Source organism: Zalophus californianus, chromosome 13 (assembly GCF_009762305.2).
Source record: "Zalophus californianus isolate mZalCal1 chromosome 13, mZalCal1.pri.v2, whole genome shotgun sequence".
Taxonomy (NCBI): domain Eukaryota; kingdom Metazoa; phylum Chordata; class Mammalia; order Carnivora; family Otariidae; genus Zalophus; species Zalophus californianus.
In genome coordinates, this window is record NC_045607.1 from 17708159 (window position 1) to 17725625 (window position 17467).

A 17467-nucleotide genomic window follows, 5' to 3' on the forward strand; every position below is an offset into this window, starting at 1 on the left:
AGAGGTTAGGTGCAGGTGGCATGGAGGCTGAGGAGGCCTGCTTCTCACCTCTGCACACAACTGAACAGATGCTTAGGGGGCTTCTACTGAGTAGGCATTGTCTTGGGTTCTCTGAGCCTCACAAAGAGATTCAGGATCTAGTGTGGGATTCAGGAATTGAGACCATCACTAAAGAGAACTTCACATTAATCCTTCTCCCAACCCCTTGAAGTCCCAAACTCATTACTCGCATTTTGCAGGTGAGTAATTTAGGAATTTAGGAATTCCATTCCTAAAATGGAAGTGACCTCCCCAAAGTCAGGCAGCATTTGGACCATGTCTGAAGGACTTCTGAGCACTTGCCTTTTCCACCACCAGACCCCAAGGCCACTTCTGGGATCTAATCATGGATAAGGTGCATGAGGGAAAAGCGATAGGAAGGTTTTATTCCAACTGGGGAAAATTGGGATGATGACATGGAAGAGGAGGTGGTTTTTAACTGGGCTCTTGCTTCCTGCTGGTATTCCTTACCCTACCCCATCCCCTGCTTCTTTGCCCCAGTGTGAATGCACACACGGACACAATGTTCATCAAGAGTGGGAGGTCTGACCAACCCCTGCTTAGAGGGATCACCCTTTCCCATGTGGTCCCTGCCACCTCAGGGGGGCTTGGGCCCCTGGCTCCTAGCTGAGCTCCATAGGAGCCGGGGTGCCTGTGCACTTAGGAAGAGGAAGAAAGTAGGGTTTGAAGCTCCGTGTGGAAGAGCTGAAATTTTAGACCCCAATTCCCAATATCCCTTAGATCCCGTGTTCACTGAGCACTCACTTTGTATGTAGTTTGCACCATACTAGGCCGTGGGGAGGAGGCAGTAAAAGAGACAGGCACAGTCTTGGCCCCCATGGAGCTCACAGTTTAGTGGGCAAGGTACCTATCCCACAGGGTCGCCTTGAGCACATCTACAGTTAGGAGCTGGGAAGCTCCTCGTGGAAGCAAAAGCCAAGCATAGCAGGAGAACCGGTCCTGGGCAGCTTTCTCAAAGGCAGGGAAGTAACATGTGGGAAGTATCATTCAGATGATAAGTAGGCCATGGCCAGGTGCAGGGGGCAGGGGTGAGGGCTTTCCGGAGAGAGGGTAAATCCCCAGTGGGCCCTTGGAGGAAGCAGGTATGCCCTACAAGGGGAACTTAGGAGCAATCAGTGTAGCTGGAGAAACAGGGGACAGGGGCTTAAAACATGAGGCAGGAGGAACAGTCAGGGGCTAGATCTCAAAGGCCTTGCAGACCTTGCTACATTGCTTGTGTTCTCCCCTGGTCCTCGTGAATGGAGGCACCTCTCTGTCTGCTGCTGTGGCCCCAGCGTGCAAAGCAACCCCTGCGACACGGGAGACCCAAACCAATGTCTGTGGAATGAACGAGACCTCATACTCCCAGAGTTCTCCCGAGTCCCCGGAGCCTAGCATCTGCTTTTTAAAAATGTGATGAATCGTTTTCACAGAGTATCAGCTGAGCTTGAACTCTTTTCATGGATATTTTGGGGGAGATGTTTGTCTACAGAAACCGGGGCCCTGTCACTCTTTGAAACACGACATGCACTTGTGTACACACAGACCCATCATGGACACAGGGCACGCACCCACTCTGGCAGGGAACAACAGAACTGCCCCGTCTCAGGTGATGTCAGTGATCAGGAGCACGGACTTGGGATTGATCCCTTGAACAGGTGCTTACTGAGTGCCGGGCACTAAGCTAGGAGCCCCATTGGCTGCGAGTGGTCTTGGCCACTGTAACTTCCTAACTGCGGACCTCAGCTGGACAAGTTCCTTAACCACCTCCACCCCCGGGGTGCCCTTTTCTCTATTTACAAAATGGGAATAATAATGGTAGTTGTCCCTTAGAGTTCCCGTGCAGTTAAAATCACGCACACACACACATCCTGTCTAGGATATAGCTGATGATGAGCAAGATGATCGATAAATAAATATTACTCATTCTTCTTCCTGTCTTCTTGTTATTAGGATTAGTTGCCTTACAGTTTTTTCTACACACACGCACACACAAGCTCTGAGAATCGGAATTCGCTTTCCGCCAACTGTATTTAGCCAGCACCCCGCCAGCCTCCCGCATCCCTTTCCCAGGTGGGTGGATTCTGAGGCTGCGGTCTGGGTTCTGGCTGAGGTTCTGGGCCCCATGGAACTTTCCCAGCGGCTGCCCCTCCCCTCCGTGTTGTTACCTCCCCAGAGAGCCAGTCGATATGAAGGCCCTGGGCGCCCTCTGCTGGCAGCGGCCCTGCAGGACTCATGACCATCCCCAGGCGGCCGCCGAGGGGCTGGGTCCTGAGGGACCGTCCTGGTCTTGCACACCCCTGCTTCGCCCCTGCCTCCCTCCCTCCCAGCCTTCACACTGGCTTGTGAACTCCCACCACTGCGTCTTTCCCCTCCTTCTCAAGCATTTCCTCAGGATCCTCCCTGCTTCCTGAAAGCTCAGAGGGAGAACCTTCTTCCAACAAGACGGGCATCATGAGCCAGGCCCCCGGCCATCCTGAGGTTGCCCACTGCGCTCCTCCCATTGTCCCCCTGGGGTCAGATTTACCCACCGAGTGAAGCCTGGCTTGACCAGAAGGCAGAGGGATAGCGGGGTGAAAAGGGGAGCTCTGCCTTTAAAAGTGGTGGCAGAGAAGGTATGAAATGGAGACCCCCGGATGGTAAAGTGAAAAAACATAAGCGTGCTCTCAGATCCGTCTTCCCAAATGCACTCTGTGCCAGTCCAGGAAGGCACTGCACCCCTCAGAGCCTCTACTTCCCCACTGGCTGAGGGAAGGCACCCAGCTCCTGGCGATGGAGTGTGGCCGGGGGAGGCCCCATGGAGAACAGAGCACCGGTGTGGTCTGGTCAGAATGAGCAGCAGGCTCCTTCTCTCAGCTGCTGTCTGTCCGGGCTCAGCACACCGGGTGCTCCTGCCCTTTCGGCTTTGATAGCGCCCTGCACCTGAGCAGAGCTTTGGGGCCAGACCAGCTGGGATCTCCAGCCACATTGTGCTTCATCTGTTCAGCCTCTAAACTGAGGGTCTTAACGGCACCTACTTCACAGGGTTGGGAGGGGACAAATGTACAGTGCCTGGAACAGTGCCTGGTGCATAGTAGGTGCTCAAGAAAAGGCTATTCTTATCGTCACAATATTTCATTAAGGCAGACTGAACAGCTTTTATAATCCTCACCTTAACAATGAGAAAATTGAGGTTTGAGTGGTCTGCTCCAGGTTATGCAGCTGGGGTGTACTGTGGGCAGAACTGGGGCCCGGTCTTCAGAGCCATTGGCATCTTCTCAGGCCTGCCCTAACCTGCCCATGAAACAGGTGCTTGGGTCTCACAGGGAAGGGTCCCAGAAGCATCCAGCCCACCCGGTATTCCTGATGGCTGGGCCCCACTGACTGTTCTGCATGGGTAATTTGTTTCTCCCCCCGTAGGTTGAGAAGATCTAGAGGACCAGGGGAGGATCCAGCCTCGCTGAATCCCTAGATCCAGCTCAGGGCTCCACACAGAGTGTATGTTCAGCTGACGAGGGCAGGGCCGTACCTTTGTGGCAAGATCTGTATCGTCACCGGCCAACCTCACAAGAGAGACAGGAGGAAACGTAGTCCTTGAAACCCTGGCCAGTGTTACATGCTCCTTTAAGGGCACTCCCATTGCCCCAGAAGGCTCTCTCTTTCTGTTTACATTGCTGTTGCACACACCCAGGCTTGCAAACAGATCATACACTGACCACAGACACCTCGGAGAAGCCATGATCACAGGCACACACGTGGGCATAAACACGTACAGCTCCCCAGACAGACAGGGGCCCACCCACACGGGCACACGAGATAGCATGCCTCAGTGTCCTAGTGTGGACCCAGAAACTCACAGTCATGCACACACATGCCCAGCAGACACCCCCAGGCCCAGCTGCCTACCTTACCAAGTGTGCAATCAGCAGACCTCGGTGCAAATCCCAACACTCACCACCTCTTAACCCTGTAACACCTCTGAACTCTGAACCACGTGTTTTATCATCTGCAAGCATAGCTATCTTACTGCGAAGGTTAAATGAGAAAATGTATGCAAAGTGCTTAACCAGACCCTAGCAAATGATAAGGATCAGAAACTTGTTGAGAGATGATGGTGATGTTGAAGATGGGGATAATGGCTCTTCCTCTGGAGACTCCAAGGTGCTCAGGGGTCAAGACACAGGGGAGCTGTTCACTAAATGCATGAGTTGTTGGGGGGCTTCACAGGTGCCTAGGGGGAGGTGCGTGCCGGGGACATAGAGTACAGACAGGAAGGGACCCAGGCCCCCATGACATTTACACAGCTGCTTCTGAACGGCCCTGAGATCCAGTCTCCAGAGGCATTGCTTTGGCATTCCCTGCTTTTGTTTTCCTCTTTCTGGTTTTCATTTCAAGTTTGCCCATTCCAGGGGGCACAGGGTAGTGATGAATCTCCTCCTCCCTTTGTTCTCCTTTCCCCCCTCCCCTCCAGACTGTAATTAGGGTATCAAATTCTGAGGGTCTCTGAATATGAGGGGACCTCAAAAGTCAAATGTTAATAAGGAAATGCCTCCAATACCATCCGTACCAAGTGGCTGTCCAATTCCCTGCTTGCACACTCTCAGGAACGGGAAGCTCACCACCTCTCCTGACAGGCTGTTCTACTTGGAGGCAGGTCTGTTGTGTCAAAGATTGAAGCCCGCCTCCGTGTGATGCACTGTTACTACCCCACCTGCCCTAAAGACTACCATTGTTTGGGGTTCAGTCCCCTGAGGTCACCCTGAAGGACTGTCTTGGAAACAGAGTTTCCTGGGATGGCCCTACAGGGAAGGAATAGAGGCCCCTGAAGACATTAGGGCAGGAGAAAGAGCACTAGCCTGGGGGGAGGGGGGAGGGATCTCGGAGCAAGTTGCTCCCCTTCTCTAGGCCTCAGTTTCCCTGTCTGTAAAAGGAGGAGTCTGATCCAAAAGATCCCTTAGGACCTTTCCACTTGAACACCCACTTGTTCTTTCAAGCCTTCCTGCCCCTTTTTCTCCAAGCACTCCATGCTCTTCTCAGTTCCCTCACATTTTGGCTCACCATTGTCATGGCTTATGCAAGGGGATGTTTAGCCGCCAAATATATAGTTTGTAGAGCATCAGACTGTGTCTTAAGCAATTGGCAGTTTTATCCCATTAAGTGTTTACAACTACCCTGAGATCTCACTTTATAGCAAGGAGACTGACGTTCTGAGTGGAGCCGGAGTTTCCTCCAGGCCGCACAGCTAGGACACGGCAGGCCAGGATTCGGAGCCCTAGCCTGCCAGATTCTAGAGCCTGTCGTTAGCACCCTGTCCTCTGAGCTGGGATTCGGGGAGCGGGGGCATGGCAGCAAGGACGCACACCCGCTCATGAGTCTCTCTATGATGACGACAGGCTCCCTGCCCTCCTACCCTGCAGCCCCCGGCAGCCTCCATGCCCTCATTTGGCAGTCTTTCTGCTCCTCTCCACAGGGAGAACAACTTCATCAAGGACTTCCCTCAGCTGGCCGATGGGCTGTTGGTGATCCCACTGCCGGTGGAGGAGCAGTGCCGGGGGGTCCTCTCCGAGCCCCTCCCGGACCTCCAGCTGCTCACTGGTAAGACACACCCACTTCTCTGACCCCACACCTGGCTTCTCCAGGTGCCTGTCAGCTCTCCGCACATCCAAGACAGGCCTCTCCAGGCCTCCTTCTTCCTGAGGGACGGAAGGCCAAAGGGACCTGCCCTTGTGGGGGCTCCTGCTATGGGCTGTGCAGAGCTAGGGGGTTCCCTGAGACTCCAGACTCTGAGCTGAGCCAGACTGACTCTCAGCAGATTTCAAAGATATTAACTGTAGTCACCATGCTGCGCATCAGACCCACAGAACTTCATCCCATATAACCGGACCTTTGGACCCTTTGACCAACACCTCCCCATTCCCCCTAACCCCCAGCCATTCTACTCTCTGCTTTTATGAGTTCGACCTCTTTCGATTCTACATAAAAGTAAGATCATGCAATACTTGTCTTTCTGTGTCTGGCTTATTTCACTAGGTTTATTTTTAAATCATTCTAAAGTAAAATCACTGGACCCCTCAACAAGGAGCCTCTCTTACTTGAAAGCGTTTGTTACACAGCTTGATTTTGCACATGGGGTTGGGTATTATTTTCCAATCCTGTGGGTGGGTATTATCTTCCCTGCTTTATAGACGAGGAATCTAGACTCAGAGAAGGGACAGGACCAGCCCAAGGTCCCATGGCACGCCTGCCAGGATGAGAACCAGCTGCCATGGCTCCAGGTCTTCTGCCCTTTCCACTTGGCTCTGCAGCTCCCCACCCCCGCCCCCTTTCCCCTCCCCCTCTCCCTCACAGGGAAGCTACCTTCTGTAGGCTCTCCCGAGGCCCCATATCTTCTGTCCCACCCAGGATGCCCTTCTGCTCCCCCTCATCTTCTCCCAGTTCCTCTCCTGTCCTCCGTGGAAGGATTTTCCTAAGATGTAAGGGCCCTGGTTCTGCTTTTGTGATACAGTTGTTGGGTATCTCAACCACTGCCCAGGGAGAATGGACCCCCTGACGAGTGATGGACGTCTCACCGAGAGGGAAATCGCCCCCCAGGGAAGACCCCTCTACCATTTGCAAACCCTTGGAAGCTCCATGAGCCTTTCCTGTGAAGGGGCACAAACAGGATAGAGGACCCACGTGTGTTGAGGGTCTCCCAGGACCATGCACCCTGCGTGTCTGAATTCACGTAACCCTGCAAGGGTTATTGTCCCCCTAGAAACAGATTTACAAAATCATTTAACTAGCCCAAGGCCACATGACTAGCCTGTCATCAAGTCATCAAGGATTTAAACCCAGTGGGTCTTGACCCCAAAGCTGATGCTGTATCCATGACCCTCCATCCCCTTCTTGACCTGTCCTCATTCAAAAAGGGCCCAGATGTAGATCAAATGAAATCACAGATATAAAAATGCTTTGGAGAATCTGTCAAAACCTGCTGTGCCTTCCTTAAGTTTCATAAGATCACAGAATTTCAGAGCTGACAGGGACTGCAAAGGGCGTCTAGTCTAACCCTCCTTAGCAATGAAGAAATCAGGTCCGTAATAGTCCCACTGAGTAATGCGTCCTCTTGGATACCCCCAGTCACAGGGAGCTCACCACCCCTTAAAACAGATAGCACCATGGTCCATGGGGAGGTGCTTGCTCTAATGGGAAGGACCCTGGATCTGTGTCTGATCTTTGTGTGTCCTTGAGCACTTTCTCCTCTGAGCTTCAGTTTCTTCTTCTGAAATTGGGGGTATCACAATTATTTGTCAGCATTGGGTGAGTATTGGAGATTGTGGGTATAAAATGCTCGGTGCTTCGTGGTTCTGTATTAGTGGTTCAAATTGTTAGGATTATTTGTTTTGATTTGAGGATCTTTGGAGGCATCCTAATAAGGAAACTGTTACATTTCTAGAATTTTAAAAAAAGTAATTACCAGGAAAAATACCTCCCTCCATTGCAGAGCCTCATTTTACCCCTAATCTTTGGTGGAGATCTAGGATAGAGTCGGATAAGATGGGGGTCAAGGATGAGTAAGGACTAAGGATGGGCTTGTGATGGGGAATAAGATGCAGGTGAGTAGGTGAGCCAGGAAATCAGCATTTGTTGGGAGCCTATTATTATGTACAGGCTCTGTTCTAGGCTCTGCAGGAGTGAGAATAATAAAGACCATGGCCTCGACCTCAAGAAGCTGGCATTCCACAGGAGGAGCTTATATTCCAGGCTGGAATCCAGGAAGGACCAGGGATGGAGAGAAGTGAAGGGCAGAATGCTGACCAGTTATGGGGTGTGAGGGGCAAAGATGATGGCTTTATACATGTTTTGGTAATCAAAAGAGGTAGCATTTTTTTTTTCTTTTGGACATCATGCCACGCAGTGAATGAACTGCATCCACAGCCTGCATCAGAATGCTCTGCCTCCCTCTCTTGAGGATGGGCCCCGGTTTCCAACACCCACTTCAAGCCTGCTGTAAATCAGGACGAGCACAAAGGATGGGGCAGAGGCTGCTTGGCTGCAAGTGTCTGGTTTTGCTGTGCAAACTGGTTTCTCCTCCCTGACTCGAAACAACGGCCTGTCCTTCCTCCCCCACCCATTCTCCTTCCCTTCCCAACCTCTCCAGAGGAAGGACGGGACTGGAAGAGCGGCTAAGCAGAGAGGACATATTTATAACAAAACAACCTCGCTCCAGTAGACATATATTTGGAAGATCATGAATATTTTACTTTAAAATGAAAGCTTCTAAACAAAATTATGTTATTCCTGAAAAGGCTAAGGAGGGGGGGGGAAAAAAAGGTTGACAGTAATGGACAGCTTTAATACTGCAGTAATGTCCAGGAAGAAATCATTTGTTCCAATGAGATTCTCATTTTCATCTTGGTATCAAATATCTCTTTAAGTGCCTCCTCACCAGGGGACAAGAGAAAATGACAGAAAATGTGTCTGCCATTTGCAGAGGATACATAACAACAATAATATTAACTGCTGATGTGACTAGCATTTCTTTGTTATGTATTTCTTCCTGATTGTAGACAAAGAGAGTTTTCAATGCTTACAGCAGAAAATTTAGAAAATGCAGACGAACATAAATCAGGAAACAAGAATCTCTTACACACCCACCACCCAGAATTACGGCTTGCTAACATTGTGTGGTTTTTGTCTTTGTTTATTCTTTGTCTATACCTGTGTTTCCCAAAATGCACTCTATGCACCATGAATTTCAGTGAATCCTCTGGAAAAACAGGATTCCTCGGTCGTAAAAGTTTGCAAAATGCTGTCCGCTACTACCTTCATAGAGCTTTAGAATGCATATTAATCTAGACAAGGTGCTGCTAAGAAATTACACAGATTTTTAAAAATCTTGTTTAACTTTGTTTAACTCAGTCTTAACTTGAAATGTGGGCTTTTCTGTATGTGCGCAGGTATCTCGTGAGATCCCTATGCACATCCCATGTTTCCATGTTAGGAAACAGTGGTCCACACAGGGGTCAGCAAACACAAAGGGCCGGGTCATAAATGTGCTAGGCTTTGCAGGCAGCCACTCATCTCCGCGGTCATTGTGCGAAAGCTGCCGTGAGGCAATACGTGGAGGATGGGCTGTGGTTTGCTGACCCCCCTGGTCTGTACAGCATTGCTAGGTCACCGCAAGACTTCCGTTTCTGGTGCCTTATTTGAGTATCACAATGCGCCTGTGAAGTAACGCCAGCACAGGTACCATAGTATCAGATGGGGAAACTGAGGCACGGAGCTGCCTAATGACCCATGACAAGTTGCCTGCAGGGTTAAGCGGAATCCTAAATCTACTTTGGCTTGCTTGCAAGCTGTTGGGAAGACAAAAAGGGTGGGGGCTGAGAACAAAGGCCAGGAAGAGGCCCGGAGGCAGGTCCAGGTAAAGCTGTAGGTTCCAGTGAGAGCCTGCACGTTAAGGCTGAGCCTCTGCCTATTTAGAAGCAGTGGCCATTACTCAGAGCCCAGTTTTGGTGAGTGTTCTCTAAATGCTGGCCTCCCGTGACCTTCCCCTTCTGTCCTCCAGGGGACGTCAGGTATGACGAGGCCATGGGTTACCCTATGGTGCAGCAATGGCGGGTCCGAAGCAACCTCTATCGTGTGAAGCTCAGCACCATCACCCTCTCAGCAGGTGAGGAATGCCCCCCTCCCCGGGCAGCCAGGGGGCTTGGGGTAATTCAGCACATGTTATTGAGGACTTGGGCCGTGCCAGACCCTGGGCTGGGGATGCTGAGGGAATGAGGCCAGGCCCTCCCTGCCATGAAGGAGCTCAGAGGGAGGGTGGATGGACAAGCAGACAGTGACATCCTTACATGGGGTAAGTTCTATGCAGTAGTGGGGCAGCGGTACCCCAGAGGAGGGAGCTGTCCTGAGGAGTCAGAGGGGCTTCCTGGAGGAAGGGATATCATAGTAGTGCAGGGAAGGGTGAATAGGAGAGGGGGTAAATGACAATCTAAGTCACATTTATGTTCTATATATTTCAGGCTTGTGGATTTTAAATTCTTGTCTCTTTTGGATGATTTCCTTTCCTACCCATCTCCTATACAGTAATAACACATACTCCTCCAACACACATACACATACAATCCCCCGCTCCACCTGCACACACCCTGTGTGTCAGCTGTTGAGGACAATTTGTAATTCTCAGAATGGGACATGTTCTTTCATGCCTCTGTGACTTTGCACACGCTGTTCCCTCTGCCTGGATCTCCTTGCCCAGGGAGCACATCCTGCAGTACTGGGAGACTCCTCCTGCATTCTCCACTTCCCCCAGAATAACTCAAGGAATTCCGTGCAAGCAACTACCTGTAGGGATGCCTGGGTGGCTCAGTCGGTTAAGCGTCTGCCTTCAACTCAGGTCATGATCCCGGGGTGCTGGGATCGAGTCCCATATCGGGCTCCTTGCTCAGCGGGAAGCCTGCTTCTCCCTCTGCTCCTCCCCCTGCTCGTGATCTCTCACCCTCTCTCAAATAAATAAATAAAATCTTAAAAAAAAAGCAACTACCTGTATTAAAGCACCAATGTGCTTGATTCATATCTGAGCCATGTCTGTTTCCCCCACTGACCCAAGAACTGCAGGTACAGTGTGGGCCCCATCCATTTCCATATCCCTGTTTCCTATATTCCTATAGTCTCTGTAACAGAGAATCAAAACAGGGTTGATACTCTTGTTTGATAAAGGAATAAAAAAAGTGAAAACTGAAAAGTTCAGAATGAGTGAAGGACTCGGGAAAGATGGGGTTTTCTACCTTGGCTCTTACTCATAACACTGCCACTGGGTTATTATCCGGGTGCTTCCTATGTATTATCTTCTCTTTTTCAGGATCGTTTTGTTCCTGAGCAACACAAAACTCTTTTAGCCTAGGAATCAGAGGACTTTCCCGTCTGGGAAGTACAAATAGTAATTACTGCTGACGTTGCTAAGTGCTTTATAACATTTTATACCTTAGGACTTCTATCAGTCCTGCAAGGAAGACATTATTTATCCCTTCTTTTTTTCAGATAAGGAAACTGAGGGTCAGAGAGGTTAGGTAACTTGCCCAAGGTCGCACAGCTAGTAAGTGGCCGAACAGGAGGAGAGCAGGGATTTGATTGCAGTTTTGTCTGCCTGGATAAAGAGCCACAGGTCATCTCCATGGTTACCTATCATTTAAGAGAAACTATCTCATCATTAACACTGCTGTATTAATTATCCAGTTGCAGGAGTTAACAGATTGGTGGAGTTTGTCCTAATCAAACACCCATTCTTTGAGGCATGTTTCTGTTTTCCCCACCACCCACACCCTTGCACCTCACTTGTGAATCAGACTGCGATGTACCTGTTAGAACTACAAAGGTGTATCAGCTTTAATTAATCAATAACGATGCTCTTGAGAACCCCCTTGTAAATCAAATGTTGGCAAATTGGAGTTCGTGTTTAATGCTGGAGAGCTTGCTTGCTCTTTTACAGTTTGCTTTGATGTGGCACAGAATCCATTGCTTTTGTAATCATGGCGGTTGGTGTTTCTGCCATGTCCCGGGAACTGTGCCCTTGTACCTGGTTAGGGTGGGGGTGGAGAAGGATGCATGTGCACAATCAGAGACAAGTGGAATGGAGCTTCTGCTTTCAAGGTGGTGCCCACTGAAGGTGCAAAGCATAGGTGCCCCTGGCCAAGATTGTGTGAACAGCTTCTTGGGAGGGTGGGAGTGACTTTCCAGAGCATAGGAATGACTTAGGGAAGAGGTGGGGAGGCCATTTCAGGTGAACGGTGGTTTGTATATGTGTACGTTTTGCAGTTTGGGGGCTGTAAATGAAGAAAGGATGGTGGAAATCTCAGGTCACATTTAGGAGACCTAAGAAGGCTGATATGGCTGGATGTAAAGCCTGATATAGGTGGCTCATGGGAGATGCCCTTGGTGGTCTGGAATACCAGGTGAGGTCGTGGGTAGACTGGTCATTGGCAGCAGGAAGGAGCTCAGGCAGGTCTTAAGAACAGCTTGGTGACCTGCCTGTCAGAGGAAGGAGCATGGAGCTGTGGTTATGGAGTCATTGCTGTGCAGGCTCCATGCTAGGCACTGAGGACCTAGGTCTCCTTGGCACAGGACTAAGAGCAGCAAGGAGGCCCTTGACACTCTCAGGAGATGGAACTACCACTGTTTCAGGAAGGTAGAGGCAGAAAGGGAAGCAGTATTCTAGGAAGCCAAGCCAGGGATCAGATCCAAGGACATCAGAATATCTGCCGAGCCTGGGCCAGGGAGCCCCGGGGCTCCAGCTGTGGTCAGTCCAAGCCCTGGGTGACTGGGTGCAGCGGAAAATGCATATGCTTTGGAGTGAGAGCAGAAGGGGCTTGGAGGCCTAGCTCCTCTGGCTGGGAGACCAAGGAAATCATTCAGAGTCTGAGCTTTGACTTGCTCATATACACATGGGGGTTGCAGCGTTGGGGCTGAGACTAAACTGGAACCAGTGTGAGAAACAGCAAGCAGTGTGCTTGGTGCCCATTAGTTGCTCGGGACAGACATCAGCTTTGATTTCCTGATGGCGACTTTCAGGTCCCATGACCTCGGTCGCCAGGCTTGAGGCCTTCCTCTGCCATTGGTTCCCTCTCGGCTGCCGTGTCTTACGTGTCAACCAGAGAGAGCAACCTTTTGCTGTGTAAGCAAGGGGGGGTTGCCCCTTCAGACCACAGCAGCCACCAGGCTGATCCTGGGGTGACACCAAATCCAGGCTGGAGAGAGCCCCTGGCCCCTTATAACTTGCCAGCCACCAGCCTCCCAGATCTGACCACCTCCACGTGCTTCTCCTGTGTCCAGGCTTCAGCAACGTCCTCAAGATCCTGACCAGGGAGAGCAGTCGGGAGGAGCTGCTGTCCTTCATCCAGCACTACGGCTCCCACTACATCGCAGAGGCCCTGTACGGCTCCGAGCTCACATGCATCATCCACTTCCCCAGCAAGAAGGTCCAGCAACAGCTGTGGCTCCAGTATCAGAAAGGTAAGGCTCCTCCGACAAGCCAGACCCCGGCTCGGCCATGTCTAAGCCCCTTCGGCATTCCGTGCCCCTCTCTGGGCTTCGGTTTCTCCACGGACAGGATGAGGGGCCGTATGATTATACTTCAGGATTCTTTCAGTTCAGGCCTTTTCTGAGACCCTAAGGTAGTGGGCTGGACTCCAGAACTCCTTCCTTGTACCGCAGGCGCCTTGTTTCCAACGTTCTGCCACTCACCTTGGGAGCTTCAGTCCCTTCCCACCTCAGTTTTCCCTTCCTGTGAAATGGGCGCTTAAGTAGCCATTCTTGTCCCACCTTGAAAGGGAAGCGGTTAGTGTCACAGCATTTTGAGAAGGTAGAAATATTCCATACTTGCGTTATGTGTTTTAACATGTCCGTGTATTCACATCCCCATTTCGCAGGGGGAGAAAATGAGTCTCAATCATGCCAAGTCAAGTGCCCGTAGATACACAGCTAACAAGTAGCAGGGTGAGAACTGCTTCCTGTTGTCATTGTTATTATTATCAATTAATTGAGAAAGGAGAGCTCTCAATGGACAGAAAGGGTGGGGTGCTGCCACCTTCTTCACATGGCTCAGCCACCCCATCTCAGAAACCAAATCAACATAACTCTTAAAACCACAGAATGTGGGAGCCAGAAGGGACCTTCCTTATGAGTCTCACTGGGCTTAGCACCCCGAGTTTGCAGTTGGGGGAACTAAGGCCCAGAGGGAGGAGGAAGCTTGCTGAGTGTCACTGAGCTCCACTGGGTGGGCCCAAGACAAAGTGGGGTGCTCCATGCTACCCATCCTGGGCTTTTCATGCTGCCCCTCCTCCCTGACTGGATGAAGCCCCCATGCACCTGCCTTTACCATCTCCAGAACCTTGCCTTTTGCCCCCGGGGGCTTGCACCCCCCACCATGGTCTCACCCCTCCCTGCCTCCTGTGTGCAGCTGTGGGGGCCACGGGGTGGTTTATAGATGCAGGGGACATAACTGAGTTGTCTGGGAATAACTCTGTTTTTATGGCTGTGACAATGACGGTCTTTAAGGAAGTACATTAAATCAATAGAAGTCTCGTTGTCTTACCCTATAAATAACGCGGCACATCATTAAGCAGGGCAATAAGCTTCAGGACTTTGAAGTAATACAATTAAGTCGTGTTTATAAAAACCTGCGCTCACTGTGGTCGCTGAACTAATTCACCTCAGCCTGCGCTTGGGGCCCGGGACACCACTGTCATGCTACATACCACATCATCTCCATCCTCAACTGCTTCCGGGCCGTGGCCTGTTTCCCTCCAGAAAACCCCACTCCTTATGCCGTGGATGCGTGGACTCTGTGGCAAGTAGGATGGGTTTGGGGGCAGAAGGAATGCCGACAGAGCAGCTGGGGGCCCCCTTCGCGACCCCCAGAGCCCTCAGGGTTGCCACAGACTTGTTGGGAGAACTTTGTGTGGTAGCTTTTCTCTCTGGGCTGCTTGTGCGGAGGCACATTTCTTGCTTCTGAGGTACGCTTGCTCCCAAGAAGGGCCCAGGGGTGCGCGGAGGCTGCCTTAACACTTCTTGTTCTCTCCACCTGCTGTGACCTAGAGGGCACACGAAACACTGTGGTTTTATTTTTTTTTAAATGTGGGAGTGATGTTTGCGAGGGGGAGGCTGAGAAGCCGGGGATTTTCCCCTGAAGAACTAGAGGCACTCTGGACTCAGAGGTAGTGGGTGACCTTTCCCTCCCCAGCCATCGACTCTGTGTCATGCACATGTGCTGCACAAGGGCCCCCTAGGAAGCGGGTCAGGATGGGTCTGGGTTTGAAAGCAGATCTCACTGAGGGCAGAGCTGTGGGAAGAGGACAGAGCTGGTGCAGTGCTGGAGTGGGACAGAGAGGCTTTCAAGTCCCCCTGTCTCTCCTTCCATCCCTGCCCGGTAACCTCGGGCAAAGAACTTCTAAGTTTCTGTTTCCTCGTGTGTTAAATGGGGGATAGGAATTCCCTGGCGTGGCTTTTGGGAGAACGAAATGAGATAATACAGGTAAAATGTCTGGCATGGAGTCAGCACAGGGGAAAATTATAGCTTGGACTAAAGCAAAACTTGTGGGCAGCAGCTGAGGATTCTAGACCTGGCCACAGCTCCTGCTCATGGGTGACACACCTTAATCTCCCTGTGGAGCACCTATTTCGCTAGAAAAGGACAAATATCCTTTCAACCTAGAGAGTGGAGGGGTGGAGGGGTTCCTGGAGCCTTTGAAATCTATGTTTAGCCCCAGGGGGTGGCTTGTCCTTGACTGGAAGGACCAAAGCCTGAAGAGAAGGTCAGGAGAAGAGACCCAATAGGGCATGAGTAACAGCACTTTACAGTGTAAAGTTCTGTGAGTTCTCCCACTTACCCCTTGAGGCAAAGAAGGCAAGAATCCCATTCACCCCTCATCTTAGACCGGGACAGCTGAAGCTTAGAGAAGAAAAGGGGGCTTGTTGGGGGGTCACAGTTTATGAGGGAAAGGGTGTTTGAATTCCAGCCTGAGCACAGTATTCCCTGCACCCTAGATCTGGTGTCCACAGAAATTAGAAGCAAATGTCCCAGCCTTGATCTGGGGCAGCCCCCAGAAATCACTGGAAGGGCCAAGGGTTTGGGGCTGAATGTGCCTGATTAAAATATTCCCATGAGAGGTTTATTTTACTCTTATTCCCCTAAGTGCTTCTCAGTGTGTGTTCCACGGGGGGGGGGGGGGGGGGGGGAGTGACATTTATCATTCATTAATTCTTTAGTTTACTAATATTTCCTAAGGGCCGCTTGGCAGACCTTGTGCCCGGTGCCGGGGCACCGCAGGAGACAAAATGTGTCCCCACGTTGTTCATGCCCAGTCTGTCTTAGACTTCCAACGTTTCACCATTTTTTTTTTAACCCACAGGTAGACAGCTGGAAAGAGGGAGGGGGTGGGTACATGGTAAAGAACCTAGTCACTCTCATGTGATGGCCCGTATCTATTCTTCCATGGGCCAATTCTGATCAGTTAGGGAATGGCTTAGCTAGGCCACTGTATGGAGGCCATGGAGCCCATTGGCCAAGAACAATATGATCAATTGGCAATGGCTGCCGTGATGCGGGGGGCGGGGGGGGGGGGTGTCTGTGTATCGTTTTCCCTGCAGCAGGGCAGAGTGAAAGCTAAAAGAATAGACCCACCTTGCGACACTGATTCCAGGGGGATGCTGGGCATGCCCAGCAGGACTGGAAAGATCTAGGCAGGGAGGTGGGGTTCGCTACCACCCAGTGGGTCTCAGCATTTTGCAGTTTGGAGGAGACCGGAGCACTGAACAGGCCAGTTAGATGGTGCCTGTCAGAAGCCAGGAAGACCTTAGAAGTAGCCAAAGTCATCCCTGGACCCTCCAGGCCCAGGAGTGCTTAGTGTGGAAGCTGCTTAGCCCGTGAGTCTCCTCTAGCCCTCGCCTCTGGTCCCAGGCTGTGCCCCAAGCACCCCATGAAGGTTTCAGTCTCTTGCCTTCAGCTTAATACTTTCACTACATGCTGTTGTGTTCCTGATATGCATATATTTTTTAAAAAGCTACCTTTCTCCCCGTTCACTCTTTGACTTGATACTCACGAATACTGTCTAGCTGTGACCTTGATACACTCTTTTATCTTAATTATGATAAAAGAAGTCACCCATCCTCTGGCTACCTTGGATAAAGACTTCCCCATTTGGAGATAAAGCAGAGGTTTTGCAGTCAGATGGACTCGGGTTCGAATCCCAGCTCTACCTCTTAACCAGCTGTGTGATCTTGGGCAAATTGATTCATTCTCTAGATCACTTTCCTCATATGCAAAATACAGGCTCCAGTGAAAGCATAGTCCATCAGTGGACTCATCTAGCACTGAGCTGGACACCTAATGATCATCTTGATCCAACCCATTCCCTCCCACCATAGCTGCCACATCCGCTCTGGTTACTGTGTTCCCAAGGGCATGTGTGTGTGTGTGTGTGAGTGTGTGTGTGTGTGTGTGTGTATGAGAGAGAGAGAGACCAACTGAGGGAGGTAGGAATAGTCAGAAAAACACAAAGAGGTAGACAGGTGCAAATCAGAATACACACACACACACACACACACACAGGAGAGACAAAATGTAGAAGAGAAAATGTATGTAATTAATAAGCCTTTTCCAAGTTTATAGACTAGGTGACCCTGTGAAAGGACGTTTTCTAGTGAAGGTTATACTGCTCTTGAGTTAAGATTGGGATTGTCCATGGTAAAGAGATGTCCTCACAGATAAATGCCTGTTGCCACCTTTAAAAGATGTTTTATCTCTATTATAATTTCCCAAGACTGTCCAAGGGAATGAAATTTCTGCATTTCCATTTGAATTACAATGCACTTTTGAATGTCAGTGGCAGCATTCCTAGGCTACTCTTGAAAGGAGTTTTGGCTGTTTGAAAGGCAGCCCAGGGGTTGAGGTGGGGGCAGGAGAAGGAAA

General features: G+C 50.7%; 1 protein-coding gene across 5 annotated transcripts in view; it reads left to right on the forward strand.

Annotated features, from left to right (window-relative positions):
* Window positions 1–17467, forward strand: part of ASTN2 (astrotactin 2) — an 894395-nt gene that overhangs the window by 647444 nt on the left and 229484 nt on the right. For all 5 annotated transcript variants that reach the window (XM_027616418.2, XM_027616419.2, XM_027616420.2 and 2 more), the window contains 3 exons: window positions 5489–5613; window positions 9569–9673; window positions 12832–13011. In XM_027616418.2, coding sequence (XP_027472219.2) covers window positions 5489–5613; window positions 9569–9673; window positions 12832–13011 — 410 coding nt within the window. The remainder of the gene's footprint in view (window positions 1–5488; window positions 5614–9568; window positions 9674–12831; window positions 13012–17467) is intronic.